Source organism: Leptonychotes weddellii, chromosome 4 (assembly GCF_054177405.1).
Source record: "Leptonychotes weddellii isolate Sample4059 chromosome 4, ASM5417740v2, whole genome shotgun sequence".
Lineage (NCBI taxonomy): Eukaryota > Metazoa > Chordata > Mammalia > Carnivora > Phocidae > Leptonychotes > Leptonychotes weddellii.
In genome coordinates, this window is record NC_138372.1 from 49,271,207 (window position 1) to 49,293,250 (window position 22,044).

A 22,044-nucleotide genomic window follows, 5' to 3' on the forward strand; every position below is an offset into this window, starting at 1 on the left:
CAGGGTCCTGGGATTGAGCCGCTTGTCGGGCTCCCTGCTCAGTGCGGAGTCTGCTTCTCCCTCTCCCTCTGCCTTTCCCTGACCCCCGACTCGTGTTCTCTGTCTGTCTGTCTGTCTGTCTCTAATAAATAAATAAAATCTTGAAAAAATATTCAACTGTTGAATTCAATTTTAAAACACTTATGAATAATATTTGTTCAAGCGAGGAATCTCTCTGTAGCCGATTATGTATTTTAAATCAAGGGGTGTTTTGTTGTTTAAGTATAATGCATACTGAATGTGGCTAGGGTAGTTAGTAATTCTGCATCTGGAAATCAAAACCAAAAAATTATTTCCAAGCCTTCTGGAAAAGCTAACAGAGCAGAGTCAATTGATTCAGTAATACAAAGAGACCTACAATATGAAAACAGAGGCACACATAAGTATAGCACTCCTATAAAGAGTTAATCAGAATTTCTCACTCTCAACATTATTAACATTTTGGGCCAGACAATTCTTGGTTATGGGGGCTGTTCTGTGCATTGTAGGATGTTTAGCAACATCCCTGGCTTCTGCCTCTTAGATATCAGTAGCTCCTTCCCCAAAACATATCTCCAAACATTGTCAGATGCCCCCGAGGGCCAAATTGCCCCTGGTTGAGTATCACTGATTAGATGGAAGAAACATTCCAGTTTATTGAAATCAGCTTAGGAATAAGAATAAAGCATAAATATACAATAAAATCAGAGTTTTAAAACAAGTTAGTAGTAATAACTCCTAATGTCTCCAAGTGATTCTATGGCCTTTAATTAATACAATTCATTTAATTTTAAATGAGGCATTTTTTTTTTTCATTTGTAGGGGAACTTAGCCATTTGGCGATTATTAAATATACCAAGGATGAATTTAATAAGGCAAGGTCTTTGTGATGAGCTTTGAAATGATCAAAAAATCTTAGTACTTTCTTCAGTTTTCAAAAGGAGTGATTATGATGCTGTAGATTTAAATTTTACACATAAATAAAGCTTGTATAACTAGTCACTTCTTAGTGAGTTTAACTAAAATTAGTAGGTTAAGTGGTGGTTACTGAGGATTTCAACTGATTATTCTACCAGGCATGCTGTTTACTTCATAAGGGCTCAACAGTGTTGTAAAATCCCTACCAGCTAGAAATCCTTCGGGTTTGGGGAAATATGTTAGCATTGTTTTACATTAGCCATTATTTCTAGTTTTTGCTATTCTTGCTTTTTAAATTACAAATCACCAATAATTTATTACCAGGTGAGTTTTTCAGTGCATGAAGTACACTTGCATTAGTTGTATTTGGGGCCTATAATATTACAATAACAAGAATTTAAGGCATGAATCATAGTTCACATGTGAATCACTGTGCTTTTATTGCTAAAGCAGACACATAAATACTGCTCCACATTTGCTGGTACCTTGATATTGAATATTTTCTTTTCTCCTGGAAAGCAAGCATGAACTGAGCTAGGTGACTTTTGAGGTCTTTTTGTCCTACTTAAGTAGTTCAAGATTAAAAAAAAAAAAAGTTTGAGAATTTAACTGTCTTATTTTACCTAAAAGGAAACTGGGGGCCTCAGGAGCTAAGTGACTTGGGCAGATACATACCACTGGTTAGAGCTGGTTCTTTTTCTCTCAGAATAGGTAATGGAAATTGTATCAGAACACTGGTAAATTTAATTTAGTTCTTCTCTTTCACTGAGTTATTCAGAATGTTTTTCAGATTTAATGTAGTTTATTTTTAATTCAGGTGCAAACTGGAACATACAGTGCTGGATGAAAGAGGACTTGAAATTATTCATCTGTTATATGGAGACATTATTTAAGAATCCTTTCAAGACTTACGACCTGAAGGTCCACCTTTTATATATTCTGTAAGTACCAAATAAATTAATTTGGAAATTTCAACAACACAATTTTTTTTTAATGCAAGAGCTTTCGTATACAGAAGTGGGTTATGAAAACTCTCCTCTCCTTATATTTCCTTTTGCATGTATGTACATTTCTAGAAGGCAGTTTTATATATTTTTCATGCAGTATTCATCTCTATTAGGTTTCCTCTTTGCTCCTCCTGTTGATTAAGGTAGCAAGCCACTGCAGTTATGGATGGGCATATTCTGAAAGAAGGATGAACTCAGTTCAGGGGTCTTAGATATTTGAGTGAGGGAAAAAGTTATTATACATTTCTTTTTCAGGTAGATTTTTTTCTCATCTTTGATCATTTTATTAGCTTAAAAATATAAGTGCTCAATATTTATTTGTGTGGCTAGAGAGCCAAGATGGTGGTTTTAAATAGCCATACACTTATAATTCCAGCTAAGACATCCTTCAAGTTTTCTAAAAACTCTAGTGATAATACATATCATTTCTATGTGAATTTTAGCTCTTTAAAATTTTTTTTCTAATTTGTTCTTTTCTGTGATGCTTAAGGAGAAAGAGACTAATTTCTTTCAGTTCTACAGTTTTTGAGATCATACCACTGAGGGCTGATGTACTAGAAACTGTCCATATACACATGAGTCAAGGTAGGAAGTAGAATGGTGGTTACTGGGGCCTAAGGGTGGGGGTAATGGGGAGTTCTTGTTTAAATATATGCAGAGTTTCGGTTTGGGACGGTGAGAAGAGTTTGAGGCTGGATGGTGGTGATGATTTCCCGACCATGTGAATATACTACTGTCACTGACTGTACACTCAAAATGGTAAATTCTATGTTATGTAAATTTTAACTAAAATAATTATATTAATTATATATTTAGAACAATCATATTTTAAATTAAAATAATTTATTTTTTTAGTTTAAATTCAATTAGCCAGCATATAATATATCCTTGTAAATTAAAATAATTTTAAAAAAGAAACTTAAAGAAGTTAAAAAAAGAAGAGTTATGATCTCTGTCTTGGAGGCATCACAGGCTAGTGGTTGGGGCAGACATGCACATGGCTTCAGTTTTAGTGGTTACTGTTGTGTGTTGGGTAGGTACATGAAACCGTGGGAGCACAAGATTGCTGTGGAAGCCTTAGGTGGGGTCTAGTGCCGCTGAATTCTAGATGACCCTGGAAGCCCCTACTAGCCCCTGCTTCTTTGTGCAGTTCTCTTTAGGGCCAAGGTCCAGAATGGGACTATCTGGTGAGAACGTGCTCCTAGCTGCCACTGTTTGAGCTGTACGAAATGTTAGATTTTCCAGACAAATGCTGGGCAGCCAGGAAACCCTGATACATGTTCACAACAGAAATGACTGAGCTATAGATCTCTAGAGGCCCACAAAGTAACTGAGGTTGTAAAGTGGGAAGGTTGGAGTGATAATTGGTAAAGCACAGCCAAGGGTGGACATTTAAAGGACAGGAAAGAATGAGCTTATTTCGAGTCTGTAGATAATGACCCAGCAAGGGGAGAAAGGTTGAAGATAGGGTGGGAGGGGACCCATTCAAGATCTATGACAGAGAGTGAATATGTAAATAAGCAAGTTCCAGGAAAAGAGCACAGATGGAAGGTTCATCTCAAAATGAAGGAGACTCACTTCAACTGTAAGTAATGAGGAAAGAAAGGAAGTGCTCTTTTGGATGGAGATATATTTGAAATTTGGAGTAGAAAATTTCCTGCTTTATTGAGCAAAATAGATTTTAGCTCAGAGAAAAGAAGTCCTTTGCAATGTAGCACATTCCTACGATGACCTAAATATTTTGGAATGTGATCAGAAATTCTCTGGGTGCCTATTCAAGACAATTTCAAAAATTATCAGGAAGCTAGGGCAGTGTGTTTGGGGTTAAAGCACTGTGGCTATGTGTAAGGATTTAAATTTTATTATGTATAGGTTATAGTTATGTCTTGAGGTATGCATTTTCAGAAAAAGATACACATGAATATATCAGAACATTACAAAACTGCATAGTAACTTAGCTACAGCTGAGAATTTTCACTTCACTTCACTCAGCCAAGTAGCCACTGGTCTATTCATCTAAATTGTCAGACCCAGAAAAATGAGAAAATAATGATACATTAACTAGATTTTTAACTTGTTCATATGATGAATTTAGCAGATTCTTTTGACCTGCTTTTATTTTATTATTATTATTATTATTATTTTTAGAAAGGGAGAGAGAGAAGGTGGGGGAGGTACAGAGGAAAACAATATTTTATTTATTTACTTGACAGAGAGAGAAACAGGAGAGAGGGAACACAAGCAGGGGGAGTGGGAGAGGGAAAAGCAGGCTTTCCGCCAAGCAGGGAGCCCGATGCTGGGCTTGATCCCAGAACCCTGGGATCATGACCTGTGCCAAAGGCAGACGCTTAATGGCTGAGCCACCCAGGGGCCCCAGGGAGAGAGAATCTTAAGCAGGCTTCATGCCCAGCATGGAGCCCGACTCAGGGCACCATCTCACGACCCTGAGATCATGACCTGAGCGGAAATCTTAACTGACTGAGCCACCCAGGCTCCCTGACCTGCTTTTATTTTGAACTCAGGTTTCTAAAAATATCAGCACAGGAAAACTTATCATAATTGCATGCAATTTGAGAAACATTGTGGGTTTTTTTCTTTTTCCCCCCCCCCACATTAATTGTTCTCTCCTTTATACAGTTTGGTTAATATGTCCATTTTACTCATTGTTACATGCTGTTTCTGTCTTGAATTCTGTTGTGTGCATCTTTGGACACTATGTCTCCAAATAATTTAAATAAGAAATTTCATATTAGGAGGAAGAGATGGTCAGTATAATGAACAAGACCTCCATGGGAGGGAAAATGCATAAAGGTCGTTACTCTAAGAAGAATTTTTAAATCAATATCCCCTTCTCCAGACATTAGAGAATTCTTGAGAGAAATCTTTCAAATGCTTCCATGTGTAAATAAGTATGTTTTTTAAAAGAACTAAAACCTAATGTTTATAAGGGATTTAAAGCCCTATGAATATGTCCCCTAAGGGAAAGCATTGTTTGAGCTCAGATATTAATGTTTGTAAAGAATCCAAAAGGAGAGATACCATAGAAATGTGCTATTTATAACTGCTTTATCTTTGACCTGGAAGAGAAATCCTTTTCTTCCATTATGAGATGTCTACTGTGTGCACCAGCCACCGAGCTGAGGGTGGGCAACCATGTTGAACAGCTCAGACACAGCCCTTGCCCTCCTGGAGCTAACAGTGAAGACGAGGAGCATAACAAAGTTTGAAATCACTTTGGTGAAATAAACACAGGGACTTGTGAAAACATATACAGACAGGCAGCAGAAGTATCTGTCTGGATTATGAGGGAACACAGGATGAACCAGGTAGAGTGAGGAGCATTTGCAAGGTCCCACAGTCACATCTGAACATTTGAGGACATGAAAAGGTAAGTCTGGTTGGGTTATAAAGCTGGGGAATGGTGAGAAATGGAGATGGATGAATAAGTGAGGGTCATCCAAGGGGTTTGGACTTCTGTAACTGTTAACCCCTGCTTTACTTTTTCTCTTTACTATTCCCGCATCAGCATTCTTGGTGATTTCCATGTCCATATAGATGATCTTCAATTTCTTGAAGGCTTTACTTTCCCTATTCTTGTTTCTTCACCCCATCTAGTTCACCCATTCTCGTGGACCTACTCCAGACCTTGCCATTACTGGTAAGCATGCTCTGTCTGTAATTTCAGTTTCAAGGATCCCACTCTCTGACCATCTCCCCCTCCTCCTAACCTTAGGCTTATTCCCTCTATTACCTCAACCTCAGGAATAATTCTTTGTGTTTCTTGGCTCTGCCTTCTGAGTTTCTTTTTCCTGAAGGGCTGCACATCTCTGCAACGGAGGGGGGTTGTTCCTCAGCATGCCTCCTGTCAGCACAGTTTGGGAATCCAATGGCTTCGTTTCATTTTGTACCCTTTCAGTCTGAGCTAGTAGTGTTTCTGCTACCATGTTCTCTCACAAGAACACACAGCCTCCTGTGAATCTCACTGGGGTTCACCCCATTAGATAAAAGCCCAAAGATCTCTTAGAGATAAGCCCTCCTCTACCTTCTCTTTGACCTTTGCTTGGAAGCCATTTTCTGGCAGTGACGTCTTCGCCATCTCTAACGGCTAGGCATCTCGCAGCTCTCAAGTCTTGGTTTCTTGTGTTTAACAGCCCTTTGCTCAATGGGTATCTCTCCTCTTGTGGCAAGAAGAAACCAAGAGGCCACCTTCAAACACCTGCCTGGCAATTTCCTGCAGCAGATCGCCCAGTTCAGGAGGCACACGCTATGTGCGACTTAGCTTTCTGCCCCTACATAAGATTCTCTTTCCTCCAGTTTCCAGTCCATGTTCCTCACTTCCTCTTGTGCCCTCACTGGCAGTATCCTCAAACTCCACATTTCCACTCGAGTCTGTTCAAGGCAATTTAGGCTTTCTTTAGCATGCTTCTCCAAATTGTTCCAGCCTCTGTCTGTCACCTGGTTCTAAAGCCACTCCCACATTTTTAGGTGGATTTGTATGGCAGCATCCCATTGCCAGGTACCAATACCTGCCTTGGTTATCTATGCTATCTAATAAGCTACCCCAAGTTTAGTGGCTTAAAACAACAATCATTTATCATCTCACAGGCCATGTGGGTCAGGAATCCAGGTGCAGCTTAGCTGGGGACATGTGCCTCGAGGTCTTTCATAAGGTTGCAATGAAGATGTCAGCTAGAACTGCAGTTATTTCAAGGCTTAATTTCAGGAGAATCTGTTCCCAGGCTTCCAAGTTCCTCATGGGCCATTGGATGGAAGGCCTAAGTTCCTCCCCGGCTGGGACTGGAGGTCTCCTTCATTTGCTTGTCATGTGGATTTCTCCATAGGGTACACTACAACCTGGCTGCCGGCTTCCCTGAGAGAGAGCCAGAGACACTCCCTGATGACCTTGCTTTTGACTGTCAGCAGGAAAACAGGAGCAGGGGAGAGGTTCTCTTATAATTGCTTTCTCACCCAAACCTACCAGCCTGCTCATATCAGTGCCCACACAGTATCCTTCTCTTCTTTAATCATGGATGAGTTCTCTGTGCTCCAATCTAAAGTGAACACTTTCTCATGTGTTTTGAGTCCCATCCCCCGTAGTTTACTCAAGGACTTGCCTCTTGCAATTATCCCCTCTCTTTCTTGCATTATCAAGTTTTCTTCTCAGCTGATAACATGCTGTAATAACTCCCATTTAAGACATAGATCACATATTCCATCGAGTCACCACCCCATTTCACTGCTTCCTTTAAAGAAAATCAAGTTTTGAATGATTTGAGTATATTATATTTTCAGAAGTTAATATATAAAGTCAACAAAAATGGCTTCGGGCCATTTTTGGGAATAATACAGTCTGGGATTGCTCTTCTGTCATAAACAACTAGAGAACTTGATAAAATGTAAGAAACATCTACTTCCAGATATGGGACAAAAGCCGAACAGATCTGTTATTCCTAAGAAAAGGAAACAAAATGAGTCCTGAATTAGTCTTTCTGGACTAGAGGCAATTTCCAGAACCTGGCACAGGGCTGGGAAACTCAAGTGGATCCCAGTGATATTGCTGGATCAAGGAGACAGAGATAGGAGTTCAGAGAGTGTAAGGAGGCTTGAATTTGTGGGGCAGATTATTTGAAGCAGGGAGTTCACAGAATTAGTACTGGGGTCCCCTTGGCTGATTACCAATCTGCGCATGATGTTGGGTAAGAAACACTAAGTTGGGCAAGAAACACTAGGAAGAGAACAATCACCAGGAACTATAAGCTAAACAATTCTCAAAAGTTACATAGGACCAGGAATAATTAAAGTTTCTACAAAGCAGATTGGTGAATATCAATGACAGTCAGTAGAAACCCCATAATAGCCACATTCTAAAAGTGGGGCCAAATTAGCCCTAGAGTCAAGGCTACTCTCTTCCCAAAAGAACTTGAAAGAAAAAAGGTTCAAACTGGTGCCTAAGTATCTTAACTGACTGCCAGAACAAAATCCAACATTCTTTAAAACAGAACAATACAATTCAACACCCAAAAATGTAATATTCACAATGTCTGGCATCTAGTAAAAAAACACTACACATGGGAAGGAACAGGAAAATGTAACCCCTAGCCAGGAGGAGAAAAAAAATCAGTCAATAGAAACAGATCCAGAAATGACAGGGATAATAAAAGTAGCAGGCAAGGATGACATTACAATGTTCCACATGCTCAAGGATATAAAGGAAAACATGAACATGAGGAGAGAAATTACTTGGGTGGCATTGTTTCTGGACCCTCTCAGCTACAGAGCTAGTTACATGTATGTGTATACGCAATACATACATGATGTATATGTATATGCACAAATCTATATTTCTATATCTCTGTGTATACATATATTAAAAGCATGTATTCATACTAATATCTCCCATTTTTTAAGATTTATTTATTTATTTGAAAGAGAGAGAGTGAGAGAGTTGGGGGGAGCAGAGGGAGAGGGAGAGAGAGAATCTCAAGCAGACTCCCCACTGACCATGGAGCCTAACCCAGGGCCTGATCTCACGACCCTGAGATCATAACCTGAGCCTAAACCAAGAGCCTGACACTCAACTAACTGAGCCAACTGGGCACCCATAATATCTCCCATTTTAGCCCAAAATCATAGGATCAATTCTAGCCTTTTTTCTTTCTTCCTTTCTTCCTTCCATCCCCTCTTTCCCCTCCACTCCCCTCCCCTCCACTCCTTCCCCCCCCCCCCCGTCCCCTCTCCTCTCCATTTCCTCCTCCACCCTTTCCTTTCCCTTTTCCCTCCCCCTTCCCTCTTTCTTTTTTCTTTTTTTTCTTTTTTCCCAGCAATAAGAAACATGGCTTCCCTTTCCCACAATATCTAACCCATTTGCTTAGTCCTAGAACACATGTAAAGTAGTTTTGGAATTGCTAACCTATACTACTGTGAAAAACAAGCATACTAACTAGAGTACAATATTTGTTTACACTCATTTTGCCTTTGCTAAGGCTAAAAGTTACATGATCAAAACACTATGTTCCAAAATTTTAATTAGGCTTCCCCTCCCCCAGGGTGCCTGGGTGGCTCAGTCATTAAATGTCTGCCTTCAGCTCAGGTCATGATCCCAGGGTCCTGGGATTGAACCCCACATCGGGCTCCTTGCTCAGCCGGGAGCCTGCTTCTCCCTCTCCCACTCCCCCTGCTTGTGTTCCCTCTCTAGCTGTCTGTCTGTCTCTCTCTGTCAAATAAATAAAATTAAAAAAAAAAAAAAGGATTCCCCTCCCCCTCTACCCATGTGGCTATACTATTAACTTGATATACATTAAGGTTCATTTGTTTTGTTTTCTTCTTTTCTTTTTCTCTTTTCTTTCTCCCTTTCATACTTGTTGATTTTCCATTTGTTTGGTAATATCTTACATCTGAAGAGTACTTTGTATTTTACAAAATGCCTCTTAAACTTGTCTCCTTGATGAGATTTATCTAGGCCATTACTTCTCATTTGGACCTGGTTCATGAGATCTGGAGTGGAGCCAGTAATTTGCATTTTTATCAAGTTCCAGGGGATGCTGATGCTAGTGGTTTGGGGATAACTCTTTGAGAACCAATCTATGGCTCTTATTGAAAACAGGTTCCTTAGTCCCATACCTACTGAATTCTCCATGAAGGGTCTAGGAATCTATTTTTAACAAGGCTCCAGGTGATTCTGATCATGAGACTAGTCTGGGATACTAATTTGGTCTTTGAAATTTGGGGGATTGGCAAAGTAGATTTTTTGGGTAACATTTGTATAGATTACCAGTCTGAGATTTAAAATAAGTGACTTGATCAAATGATATACAAAACTAATACTGTTTTAAACAATTCCCATGTATTCATTTGTCCACCATGGTTTGCTCTCAGTTTATGTCACAGTTATGAACTTGCGTGGCACCCATTTGATGTTATTCCTGTAATAACTTAGCATAGATCTTTGCTTAGAGAAGTTTTAATATATTCGTAGAAAAATAATTCTGGGAACAAATAATATGACCAAAGGTCAGAGGATCGAATGTGCTCTTTCCAGGTTTCATACAAACTTTGCAGTTTATGCTCTCATAAATATGAGAAATATCTCATGTTTTCTTCAAGGAAAAAGTAATTTGAAATAATCCTCTAATTCTTTAAAGCTCTGATGTATGGAAATGTTAAGATGATTCAGATTGTAATTCTTTTTTAGTTGTGGCCACTAATGTATTAATCCCCTAAATAAAATAATAAAGTGGCCACAGTAACAGGGAAATTTGTCTTGTGATAATAAGACATCTTGGGTGTAATGAAGTGAGCAAGGAACATGGAAGCACAATACTTCAGACTAGTTTCAGGTCCACATTGTCTCTGAGCCTCACTTTCTTACTTATAAAGTAGGTGATATTAGTTCCCTCATAAGGTATTTTGAAAATTAAATTAGTGATTCCCAAGGTGTATATGTAAATTGTAAATATGCTATACAAGGAAATGTGATGATATATTTAATGTGGATTCTCTATTTTTGTGTCCTTTGTCCATCAAGTTCCTACCAGTAGGGAGTATAAAATGTTTCTGGCCAATAGCTAGGATTGAAAATTTTTTCTTTAAGGGCCAGATAGCAAATATTTCAGACTTTGCAGGCCATAAGGTCTTTCTTCCAACCTTGTAGTCATAGTTAATATGTAAATGAATAAGCATTACTACGTTCATGGACACGGAAATTTGAATTTTATGCAATTGCCATGTATCATGGGACATTCTTCCTCTTTTTTTTTTTTTTAAACCATTTGAAAATGTAAGAAACCATTCTTAGCTCACAAGCTGTACAAAAAACAGGTGTATTTGGCCTGTGGGCTGTAGTTTCTTCACCCCTGTGTAGAACATTTGAAAATTAGTTTTAGATTGATTCTTAGAGTTTCATAATGAGATTGTCTGTTGGGGTGGTTTGGGAAATTTCTGAATGGAGATGACTTTAAAAAAAAAATCACAATTAATGAATTACTAGAATAAACACATATATTACATATAGTCATTATTATAAATATATAGTATATATGTTTTCTTCGTGTATATTGAAATTATAAAGAAATTAACAATGAGATTGATTAAATAGAACACACAACAGTAAAGTGATAGAGAAACCAGATAGTTAATCTAATTGGTAATCAGCCCGATTCTACAAATATCCACTCTATTTAGAAAAAATGGCATTGGCACGACCATCTACAGTAAGACGGTGTAATTCTAACTTTTCTTTTTTTTTAAAAAAAGAAAAATATCACTAGAATTTTCTGTCCTTTAGAAAGCGTTAGTCAAGAATGTATGCCTTATTTTCTGTATAGTTCTATTTTTGCTGTAAAATTTGGGAGTTCTTCAATCAAAGCATAATTCTGTACAGGCATATTTCTGACATAAAATACCACAATTTACTCAATTTGTTCCATACCCTTTTCATAAAAGCTTTTATTTTAATACTCAAAAAATATCTAGAAGGCAGAGTGTGATGTTTTCAAAAAATGACATTTCATTGGCTTTGTGAGATTTAGATAAAATTGAAAGTGCTAAGTCATTCCAACTCTAATTCAAAATGTTATTTTATGGGTGTATAGCACTTTAAAGTTTTCAAAAATACTTTTATGTAATTGTCTTTGATATTTACAACAGCATCGTAAAGGGAGATGGTGGAGGCATTTTTCTCTGTTTTACTGATTGTGGAAACCAAGGCTAATAAAGAAAAACTTACCTGTCTATGGTCTTATGGCTCAAAAGCAAATGGAAGGACTTGATATTAAGTCTTGGTGTTAATTTAGTGTGCTTCTAACAATAATATTATCCCCGACACAGCGCCCAGTAGACTGCTTTGCACGTTGAAAGGACTGTAAATGTTGTTTCTTGATTGATTTATTTTAGGACTAAAGTAATACTGAAGTCTATCTCAGGAAACTTGAAAATCTATCAGAATTCACATTTAATACTAGTGGTGTATGTATGAAAGATTCGGGTCGATTTCATTCACGTTGTATTTATATGTGAATTCTCAGGGATAACTAATATTTCCCTGTCTTGCTTGAGCCACCCCATTCTGTCCATAAACACCTGCTGCCTTCTATCTAAACCACTCTATCTTTTTTAAAGAATTTGGGGATGGAAAGGGAGTATTAATATTTAGACATGATCACTGCCTTCAGAATTCTTGCAGTCCTTTTGGAGGGAAAAGACTGTAAGTGCTAAATATACTAATTAAAAATTAGTGTGGAGAAAGCACTGCTTTAGCTGCTCTGCTAACTGCAAGAATTCTGAAGGCAGTGATCATGTCTAAATATTAATACTCCCTTTCCATCCCCAAATTCTTATCCCTCTCCCCTCCCCCTTGACTCCTCCCACCCCAAACAAGTCTTCTTATTTGCAGCTAGGCTTAAATTCTCCAGGCAACCATGCAGATTAAAAAAAACGACACTAATAAATCAGAAATAACAACTCTGTGTCTTGGTTGCATGCTATTATTCTTTGTGCTTTGAGTTAGGTAATTCAACCCAGCTAGTTATAGGCAGTCACCCACTTAACAATGGTTTGACTTATGATTTAATGGTGTGAAAGCAATACTCATTCAGTATTGTTTCCCAGACTAGTGATATGTGGTAGGATACTCCCTCGTGATGCTGGGCATTGGCAAGTCCTAGTCAGCCCCGTGACCATGAGGGTAAACAACTGATACACTTCCACCATCCTCTCTCTCTCTTTTTTTTTTAACTCTTGGTATGATATTCAGTAAATTACATGAGATGTTCAAAATTTTATTAAAAAATAGGCTTTGTATTAGATGATTTTGCCCACCTGTAGGCTAGTGTGAATGTTCTAAGCATGTTTAAGGGAGGCTAGGCTAAGCTATGACATTCGGTAGGTTAGGTGTATTAAATGCATTTCAACTTAGGATATCTCTAATTTGCGATGAGTTTATCGGGAGGTAACCCATCATAAGTCAAGGAAAAACTACAATTACTTTTTTTTTTTTAAGATTTTATTTATTTGAGAGAGAGAGAGCGAGAGAGAGCACAAGCAGGGTGGGGCGGGGGGCGGGGGCTGTTGAGCAGAGAGGGAGAAGCAGGCTCCCCGCTGAGCTGGGAGTCGGATGCAGGCTTGATCCCAGGACCCTGAGATCATGACCTGAGTCGAAGGCAGACACTTAACCGACTGAGCCACCCAGGTGCCCCTGCAATTACTTTTTAAAGTTAGCTCATTCATTTGTAGGTTTACAGTGTTAGGCAAAGTATTGCTTAAAAAGTTTTTTCTAAATTTTCTTTTTTGGGTAAACAGCTCTATGGACATAAAATTAATAGACAATAAACTGTACATGTTTACACAGCTTATTATATATTTAAAGTATAAATTGATAAGTTTTTCTATATGAAATCACTCATAAAATCATCACCCTAATAAAGAAAATGAATATATTGCCAATCACAAAATTGCTTCCCACCCCTTTGTAACCCCACCCGTTGCCCCTACCTGTGGTCCCTATCACCCTCATCACTCTCCACTGTCCCCAGGCAATGAATGACCTGCTTTCTGTTACCGCAGGTTACTTTGTATTTTCTAGGATTTTATATAAATGCAATCATACAGGGCGCCTGGGTGGCTCAGACGGTTAAGCGTCTGCCTTCGGCTCAGGTCATGATCCCAGAGTCCTGGGATCGAGTTCCGCATCGGGCTCCCTGCTCCTTGGGAGCCTGTTTCTCCCTCTGCTTCTCTCTCTCTCTCTCTCTCTCATGAATAAATAAATAAAATCTTTAAAAATAAATAAATAAAAATAAATAAATGCAATCATACAGTACTTTTGTCACACTTTCATGCAGCATGATTATTTTGAGAGTCATTAATGTTGTATGCATCCACTAGTAGTTTATTCCTTTCCATTGTGAAGTAGCATTCCATTATATGGATATACCACAATTTGTTTATCCGTTCACCTGTTAATGGACATTTGAGTTATTTACAGTTTTTGGCTATTACAAATAAAGCTGCTACAAATCTCTGTGTTTGTTTGTATATGAGTCTCTGAGAGGACATATACTTTCATTTCTCTTGGATGACCACCTGGGATAGAATGTGTAAATTGTATGATAGGTGTAATTTTAACAACTTAAATATTACTAAACTATTTTCCAAAGTTGTATCATTTTACATTCCCACAAGCTGTGGATCAGAGTTCCAATTTCTTCACATCCTTATAAAATTAATTTTTAAAATTTTAGCCATTCTAACATGTGGATAGTGGTATCATTGTGGTTTTAATTTGCATTTCCTGAATAACAAATGACCTTGGGCTTCTTTTGACATGCTTATTTTCATTCATTTATCTTCTCTAAGTGCATGGTGAAATCTTTGCCTGTTTTTTTAATTGTATTGTTTGTTTTATTATTGAGTTTTGAGAGTTCTTTATATCTTCTGGAGACAAGTCCTTTATCAGATAGATAATTGGGAAATACATTCTCTCAGTCTATGGCTTGTCTTCTTGTTGTTCCATAGTGTCTTACTTTCAAAAAACAGAGTTTTCAATCTTGGTAAGAATCCAGTTTATCAATTTGTTCTTTTATGGATCATGCTTTTGGTGTTGCATCTACGGAAATGTTACCTTATTGAAGGTAACAAATTTTTGTCCCCATGTTCTCTTCTAGAAGTTTTATGGCTTTAGGTTTTACATTTGTTTTTGGTTTTTTTTTTAAAGATTTTACTTATTTATTTGACAGAGAGAGAGACAGTGAGAGAGGGTACACAGCAGGGGGAGTGGGAGAGAGGGAAGCAGGCCTCCCGCTGAGCAGGGAGCCCGATGCGGGGCTCGATCCCAGGACCCTGGGATCATGACCTGAGCTGAAGACAGACGCTTAACGACTGAACCACCCAGGCACCCCTAGGTTTTACATTTGAACTGGTGATCCATTTTGAATTAATTTTTGAATCTGGTGTGAGTATGGATTGAAATTTGTTTTGTTTTGTTTTGCATATAGATATCCCATTGTTCTGCACGACTTAATGAAAAGATTACCCTTTCTCCACAGAACTGCTTTTGCACCTCTGTAGAAAGAAGCTGGCTGTCCATATAGGTGTTGGTCTCTATTCTGTTCCATTAATCTATTTTTCTGTCCTTATACTAATACTCTGTTGGCTTGATTATTGTGGTTCATTAGCTATAACTCCTTGTTTTATTATTTTAGTGGTTGCTTTAGGATTTATAATGTAGGTTTTTAACTTAACTACAATCCAACAGATGTACCTCTAAGTAATATTATCGCACTTCATGTATAGTACGAGAACATTAAAACCGCTCACTTATGTTACGTCTCTCTCCCCCAAGCTTAGAGCCAGCATCACACATTATACTTCTACCTGTGTTATAAACCCTACACTCCATGGTATTTTTTTTTGCTTTAAGCAGTCAGTAGATATTTACCTTTTTAAAATTATTTTCATTTCTTTTTTTTTTTTTGAAGATTTTATTTATTTATTTGAGAGAGAGAGAGAAAGAGGTAGCGAAAGAGAGCACGAGTGGGGAAGAGAGGGAGAAGCAGACTCCCCGCCGAGCAGGGAGCCGGATGCGGGGCTCCATCCCAGGACCCTGAGATCATGACCTGAGCTGAAGGCAGACGCTTAACTGACTGAGCCACCCAGGCGTCCCAGTTATTTTCATTTCTCTGTGTGGAATCAGATTTCCATCTGCTGTCATTTCCTTTTTGTCTGATGGACTTCCTTTGGCACTTTTCATAATGCAGATCTGATGGTGACAAATTCTTTCAGTTTTGGTATGCCTGAGAAAAGCCTTTATTTCATGTTTATTTTGAAAGGTATTTTCTCTGGGTGTAGATTTTTAGGACCACAATGCTACTTTCCTTTCGGTACTTGACTATTGCTTCACTCTCTTCTTGCTGCTATTATTTCTAATGGCTAACCTGCTGGAACCCTTATCTTTGCGTCTCTGATATAATGTATCCAGTTTTTTCTAGATGCCATTTAAGCTGGATGTCCAGAACAGTTCACCTCAGTTTGGATTTTTGTCACGTATTTTTGTCACATCTGCTAATATTTAGCTCGCTCTTTTGCACGTAGGCCTGAAGTGTTAGACGAGTCACCTCTGGTCCCCCAGAAAGGCAGTTTTCAGATTGTTCAGTGCAACTGCAGTGTTCACAACAGCTGTGAATGCCATGTGCCTGTGCCAACCGCCAAACTCAACCACACTCTCCTTCTGTATTTGAAAATCACATCTGGTGGGATAAATTTTCAATCACCTCTAATGTCGGTTCAGCCCATAAATGTTGGTAAGTCGTGCATAAAAAAGGTATTATATCTAAACATCAGCCACACAAACAGGTTAAACATTGCTTACAAAAATTTTCAGTAGCTTCTCTTGCTTTGACCAGTGTGGTCAGGACAGCAAATGTAGAATTAGGGAGTATTAGAAGCAGCTTCTAGAATGTTTTAAGAGTAGTATAGATGGTCTCTGCAGTGATAACTTGAATTCTTTCTTTCTTTTTTAAAGATTTACCCATTTATTTTAGAGACAGAGAGAGAGCAGGCATGAGTATGGGGAGGGGCAGAGAGAGACTCTTCAAGCAGACTCCCTACCGAGCGCGGAGCCTGATTAGGGGCTTGATCCCATGAACCATGAGATCATGACCTGAGCCAAAACCAAGAGTCAGACGCTTAACTGACTGAGTCACCTAGGCACCCCTTAAATTCTTTCTTAAAAATAGTTTTTCTTTCAACCCTGTATCTAATGGATATGTATCGTTCGGTTGTTACTTTTTCGCTTCTCAGGTAACAGTTTCCGAAAATAATTAGGAGCTTGTTTTTTACTTTTATTTATTTATTTTATACCTTTACTTATTCCTTCAATAAATATTTTTTAGAAGCTCACGTGTGTCAGCCACTGACCTCGGAGCTGGGGAAACATTGGTGAACGAGACAAAGTTCCTGCCTCATAAGCCAGAGACAACCAATAGTGAGCAGAGAGAAACAATAAAAAAGTAAACACCTACATAATTTGCTATACAAATCTGATTATAATAAAAACTCAAGTAATAGGTAGTGTCCCATATTTTTAACGCAAAGATTCCCAGTTTCTTTTGATCAACTTGAACATAGGATTACAAATGTGAATAATATAGGCAATGTTCACTTAAAGTATTTATTAACTCCGTTTTGTGTGTGTATTTTATATATAATATAAAATTAAACAGCGTTACTATTTTCCACTTATATTTCTTGAAACCATTATATACCAACTCTTTACATGCATCTTGGCATCGTTGTTTTTGACATTACTAGAGCCAGTTTTCCAGGGATCTCATACAGTTTTCCACACAACTTGACCTTCACTTCTTTCTAAGTTACTGGGGATATGCCACTATTTGAATCTGCATATGACATCGTATTTTAACATTAGGATGTTCAAATAATTTGTCCTCTAGGGGCATATTTGTGGTCTCTGCAACATAATTACAATGATGTCCAAGCAATTCTGTCATGAAGTTATAGCACAGGAAAAATATATATAAAATTTATAAAATATCATTATGTTCTCTTTTTAAAACTAATTCTGTCAGGTGGTTTTTAGAAGGATTTAGAACCAGAATTAAATTAAATATTAAAAAAAAATAAGATAGTTAAGAGAAGGTGCTGTGATAGACTTTATAAGAAACCTAAAAAGAATTTTGTCTTTTTTTCAGGGATAATTTTTTGAGAAAAAAAAAATCTTTCCTTATACTTGGGTATATATGATAATGTCCTAAAATGTTAAGTGCCACAAAAGAAATAAGACATGGAGAGGGCCAGGTAGGTGTAAGGACTATGATTTCAGCTATAGAGGTCAAAGAAGACCTGTTTTAGGAGATAGCATTTGGGCTGAATGAAAAAGAGATAGCCATGCAAAAATCCAGAACGAAAGGTGCTCCAACCAGGGAAAATAGCACCCGTAAAACCTCTGAGATGGAATGAGCTTGGAAGTTGGAGGAACCCAAGAGAAGGCCTTTGTACTTGCAGTGAATGAGGTAGGGGAATATTTGGAGATGTGGTCAGAGGTATCGGATTCAGGTCATATGGTAGGCCAGGGTTACAGAGTTTGGGTTTTATTCTAATTACAGTGGAAGCTTTTGAACCAGGAGAGTGATATGGTCAAGTGTGTGTGTTTGTGTGTGTGTCTGTGTGTGTGTGTGTCTGTGTGCATGTTTAAAATTTACTCTGCATGCGGAGAAGGAAATTGATGGAGAAAAGAGGAAGGATGGTTACAAGAGTAGAATCAGAAGGCTCAGAGAGGAGGCTATCGGAATTATCTGGTTGGTTTAGGGATGTAGCAGTGGAGAAGTAAAGAAATGATCATAGTTGGGATTCATTTGGGAGATGATGCTAACTGAAGTTTCTAGTGGATTGGGTATGGAGTATGGACAGAGACGAACCAAAGATAACTCTGAGACTTGGCCCTGAGCGTGTCAGTGAATAGTGGTGCCAGATACTAAGATAAGGATATTTGGGGAGGATCGGGTGTGTGACATATTATTTTTGAGATGCTTATAGATACCCAAGAGATGCTGAGCAGGAAGTTGGACATATGATCAGTTCAGGGGAGATATATATGGGAGTATCTGGCATATAGATGTTTATGGGATTGCCGGAGATCACCCACTTAGAATTCATTGAGAGAAAGACTGAGGCAATCAGAGAGAAAAGAGGAGTAAAAGGGCGTGGTGGCCTGGCAACCTAGTGGAACCAAGTGAGCAGCATGTGGAATGCTGCTGAGCGCTGGAGGAAAACGCATCAGACATCTGACATTGGATTTGGCAAAGGATGATGACCTTGATAGAGCAGTTTCCGTGGATTGGTGAGGAGGAAGACCTACCTGATCAGAGTAGGTTGGTCAGGAAAATGGGACACAAAGTGGGAAGAGTGAGTAGTGCCAACTCTTCCAAGGACTATTGCTCTGAAAGAAGCAGGTGGTTGGCGGTGTATCTAAGACTGGGGACATGGGTGGTCCAGGGAAAGATTTATTTTTAAGATTTCTAATATTAGGGCACATATGTATGCAGGCAGGAAATGTACAATAGTTTATACTCTCATGATTTCTGTTTGATGTTTTTGCTTTGTTTTCTTTTTATTCATGAGAACTCAGTGAATTTCATCTCTTGTTTCTAGACTTTAGTGTTTATCTGTCTCTGCTTTAAAGTAGCTAAAATTTGTAATACGTCACATAAAGTAAAAGCTTTATTAGTTTTGATTCAAGGAAAAAAGAAAAACTATGTCTAAATTCTTGAAAATTTAGTATGTTAATTATAGTAATATGCCATTTTAGTTCTTGAAAATGAAATTCAAATCAGTAAACATTTCAATGTAATGATTATTTCTATGTATGTAACTCCTGCTAGTTAAAATCTTGAAAACACAGAGATGTACCAAGAAGAAAAATGCATCGTCTATTTTCTATCATTTTGGCATTTTTTTCTATTTTAACATATATTTATAAATATTCTTTTATTTGTTAATTTCAACAATTCAGGAACTCAAGTATAGATGATGTTTAATAAACTTTTAAAACTAACAATAGTAAACATTTTCAATATTCTTCTCCGATATGATTTCCCTTATAGGGAATGAACCATTATTTATTTAGTCAATCCTTTATTGTAAGATGTTTATATTGTTTCTATGAATAATTTAAAAGTTACGTGTATTTAAAACTACACACACACACAACCTATACAAAAATGCATATTCATACATGAACACATGCATATACACATGAACTCAAATCATTTACTAAGTTAAACACATTGTTAGGCTAAGAAACTCTATCCCCATTTCTGGTGACAAGCCAGGGCCTGTGTCAGGCGAATGTGATAACCACTACACTATGGAAACAAGCCAGGGCCTGTGAATGCTATGTTTATTGCATGTAATATATGTATGCTGTGGGTTATTTGAGTAGGTGTGTCTAGATTTTTATTTTTCAAAGTTAATAGATTTGCTGAGTTTTGCGTGCATATTTACGTGAATATTTGCATGCAAACTCCATATGCATTTTTCAAGTAGTGTTCTGCAAAATGCCGTTTTTCCTTGCCACCTGCTAAACCGGTGGGTGAGGGTGGTGGGGGGGAGTCTTCAAAGAAGTTTGGGGAATGCTAGGTTAAATAAAGTTAGCCGACTTTTTTTACAGCAGGAATTCACATTTATCAAAACAACCTCCTTACTGTTTACAGTTTTTGCCATGTAGGGAGAGGAAATGAATATATGTGGATTGCTATGGAAAGGTACAAGGAGTAGACCTAATATTTTAGTCTGGAATTAGCCTTTGAATAAGATCACCTTTTAAGTAGTTGAAAGAACAGGATATGCTAATAATTCATTTTGACTTTATTTTGTGATTATCATGAAAATTGCTTGACTTAAAAATGTTCTCTTTTTTCCTTAAGTGAAGCCTGATCCCCCATTAGGTTTACATATGGAAATCACAGATGCTGGCAATTTAAAGATTTCTTGGTCCAGCCCAACCTTGGTACCATTTCAACTTCAATACCAAGTGAAATATTCAGAGAATTCTTCAACATATATGAGAAAAGTAAGTATAATTTAATAAAATGAAAGGTTGAGAAACAACTAGAGACCCTTTCCAGGTCCAGTAGAAAATGCCCTTTGTATGCCAGACATGCATGGTCCTCCTAGAGCTAAATCAGCTGTAATTTAATATTATATCACTGGCCTTCATTTATGATCAACATAGGACATGGCCACATGAACAACATGTCCGTATCTTCGGTAAACGCTTTTGGAGAAATTGTTTGATGTTGCACAATATCTCTTATGTATGGATCTATGTTATATATTGAGGAGTGTGATAAATTACTCCCAGACTTTAGTGCCAGAGAAAGTTCCAAATTCCTCTTCCTCCCCCAAAAAATTATGTTAGATTAATAACTTTCTCTGTCTCTCCCTCTCCCTCCCTCTCTCTCTTCCTTACACACACACACACACACACACACACACAGGGCTAAATGGCTACAGGAGGTCCAGTTATAGAAACTTGAATTCATAATGATAATTTTCTCACCTACAGACCTCTGATTTCTGATTTTACGATTCCAACTATTGTTTTATTGCTCAACATACTTACTCGCAGCACACGCATTTGTAATATAAGGTCTGTCAAATTCTTTTTGCATTCTTTCAGTAGTTATTGAGGACCTCCTAGGTGCTAGGAACTGTTCTGTTTGCATCAGGATGCACTGAGTGGTAGAGCTAATGGGTGCTGGTAGAGCTGGTAGGTTGTAATATTAAGTGGAGGTGGGGAAGACCTCATGGAGAAGGTGACATTTGAGCAAGGCTCTGAAGGAGGTTAGTGAAGTAGATATCTGGGGGAATTAGTTTCCAAAGAGAGAAGACAGTAATTCAGAGGCCCTACGCCAGGTAAGAAGCTGGAGGCCGGGGTAGGCAGTGAGGGCAAGAGTTGCAGTGGATGAATCAAAGAGGAGCAGGAGAGGAGAAGGAGGACGTCATAAAGAGCATGGGCCGTGCTTGGACTTTGGCATTTTCCTTTGTGAAACGAATTGTTATATAATTTAGAAGTAAAAACCTGTCTTTGTACCTCTGGGCCAATTTTATAAAGACTTTATTTTCATTAAGAGCAGAAAATAAATCCTTGGTGTCCTATGTGGGAAAAGCAGAGTTAAGACTTCTCTGGGCTTCAGCTTTCTCATCTGCAAAATAGAAACAACAGGATTTGAAATCTAGGTGACCTGCTGTTGTAGAATACATTTGTGGTGCTTTTCACCCTTTTGGTTTCTGGAACCCACAGTTTAAGAGGCCAGGGATTTCAATAACTTTGGAGTACGTCATTGGAAAACAGAATGTATTTGCTAAGCGATTCTTTTTTTTTTTTTTTAAGATTTTATTTATTTATTTGACAGAAAGAGACAGCGAGAGAGGGAACACAAGCAGGGGGAGTGGGAGAGGGAGAAGCAGGCTCCCTGCTGAGCAGGGAACCCGATGCGGGTCTCCATCCCAGGACCCTGGGACCACGACCTGAGCCGAGGGCAGCCGCTTAACAACTGAGCCACCCAGGCACCCCGCTAAGCAGTTCTTA

At 38.1% G+C, this 22,044-nt stretch overlaps 1 protein-coding gene across 1 annotated transcript in view; it reads left to right on the forward strand.

The window, feature by feature from the left end:
* LEPR (leptin receptor) overlaps positions 1-22,044 on the forward strand; it is an 84,284-nt gene that overhangs the window by 24,680 nt on the left and 37,560 nt on the right. The window contains exons 4-6 of the mRNA XM_081818567.1: positions 1,754-1,877; positions 16,026-16,234; positions 20,378-20,523. Coding sequence (XP_081674693.1) covers positions 1,754-1,877; positions 16,026-16,234; positions 20,378-20,523 — 479 coding nt within the window. The remainder of the gene's footprint in view (positions 1-1,753; positions 1,878-16,025; positions 16,235-20,377; positions 20,524-22,044) is intronic.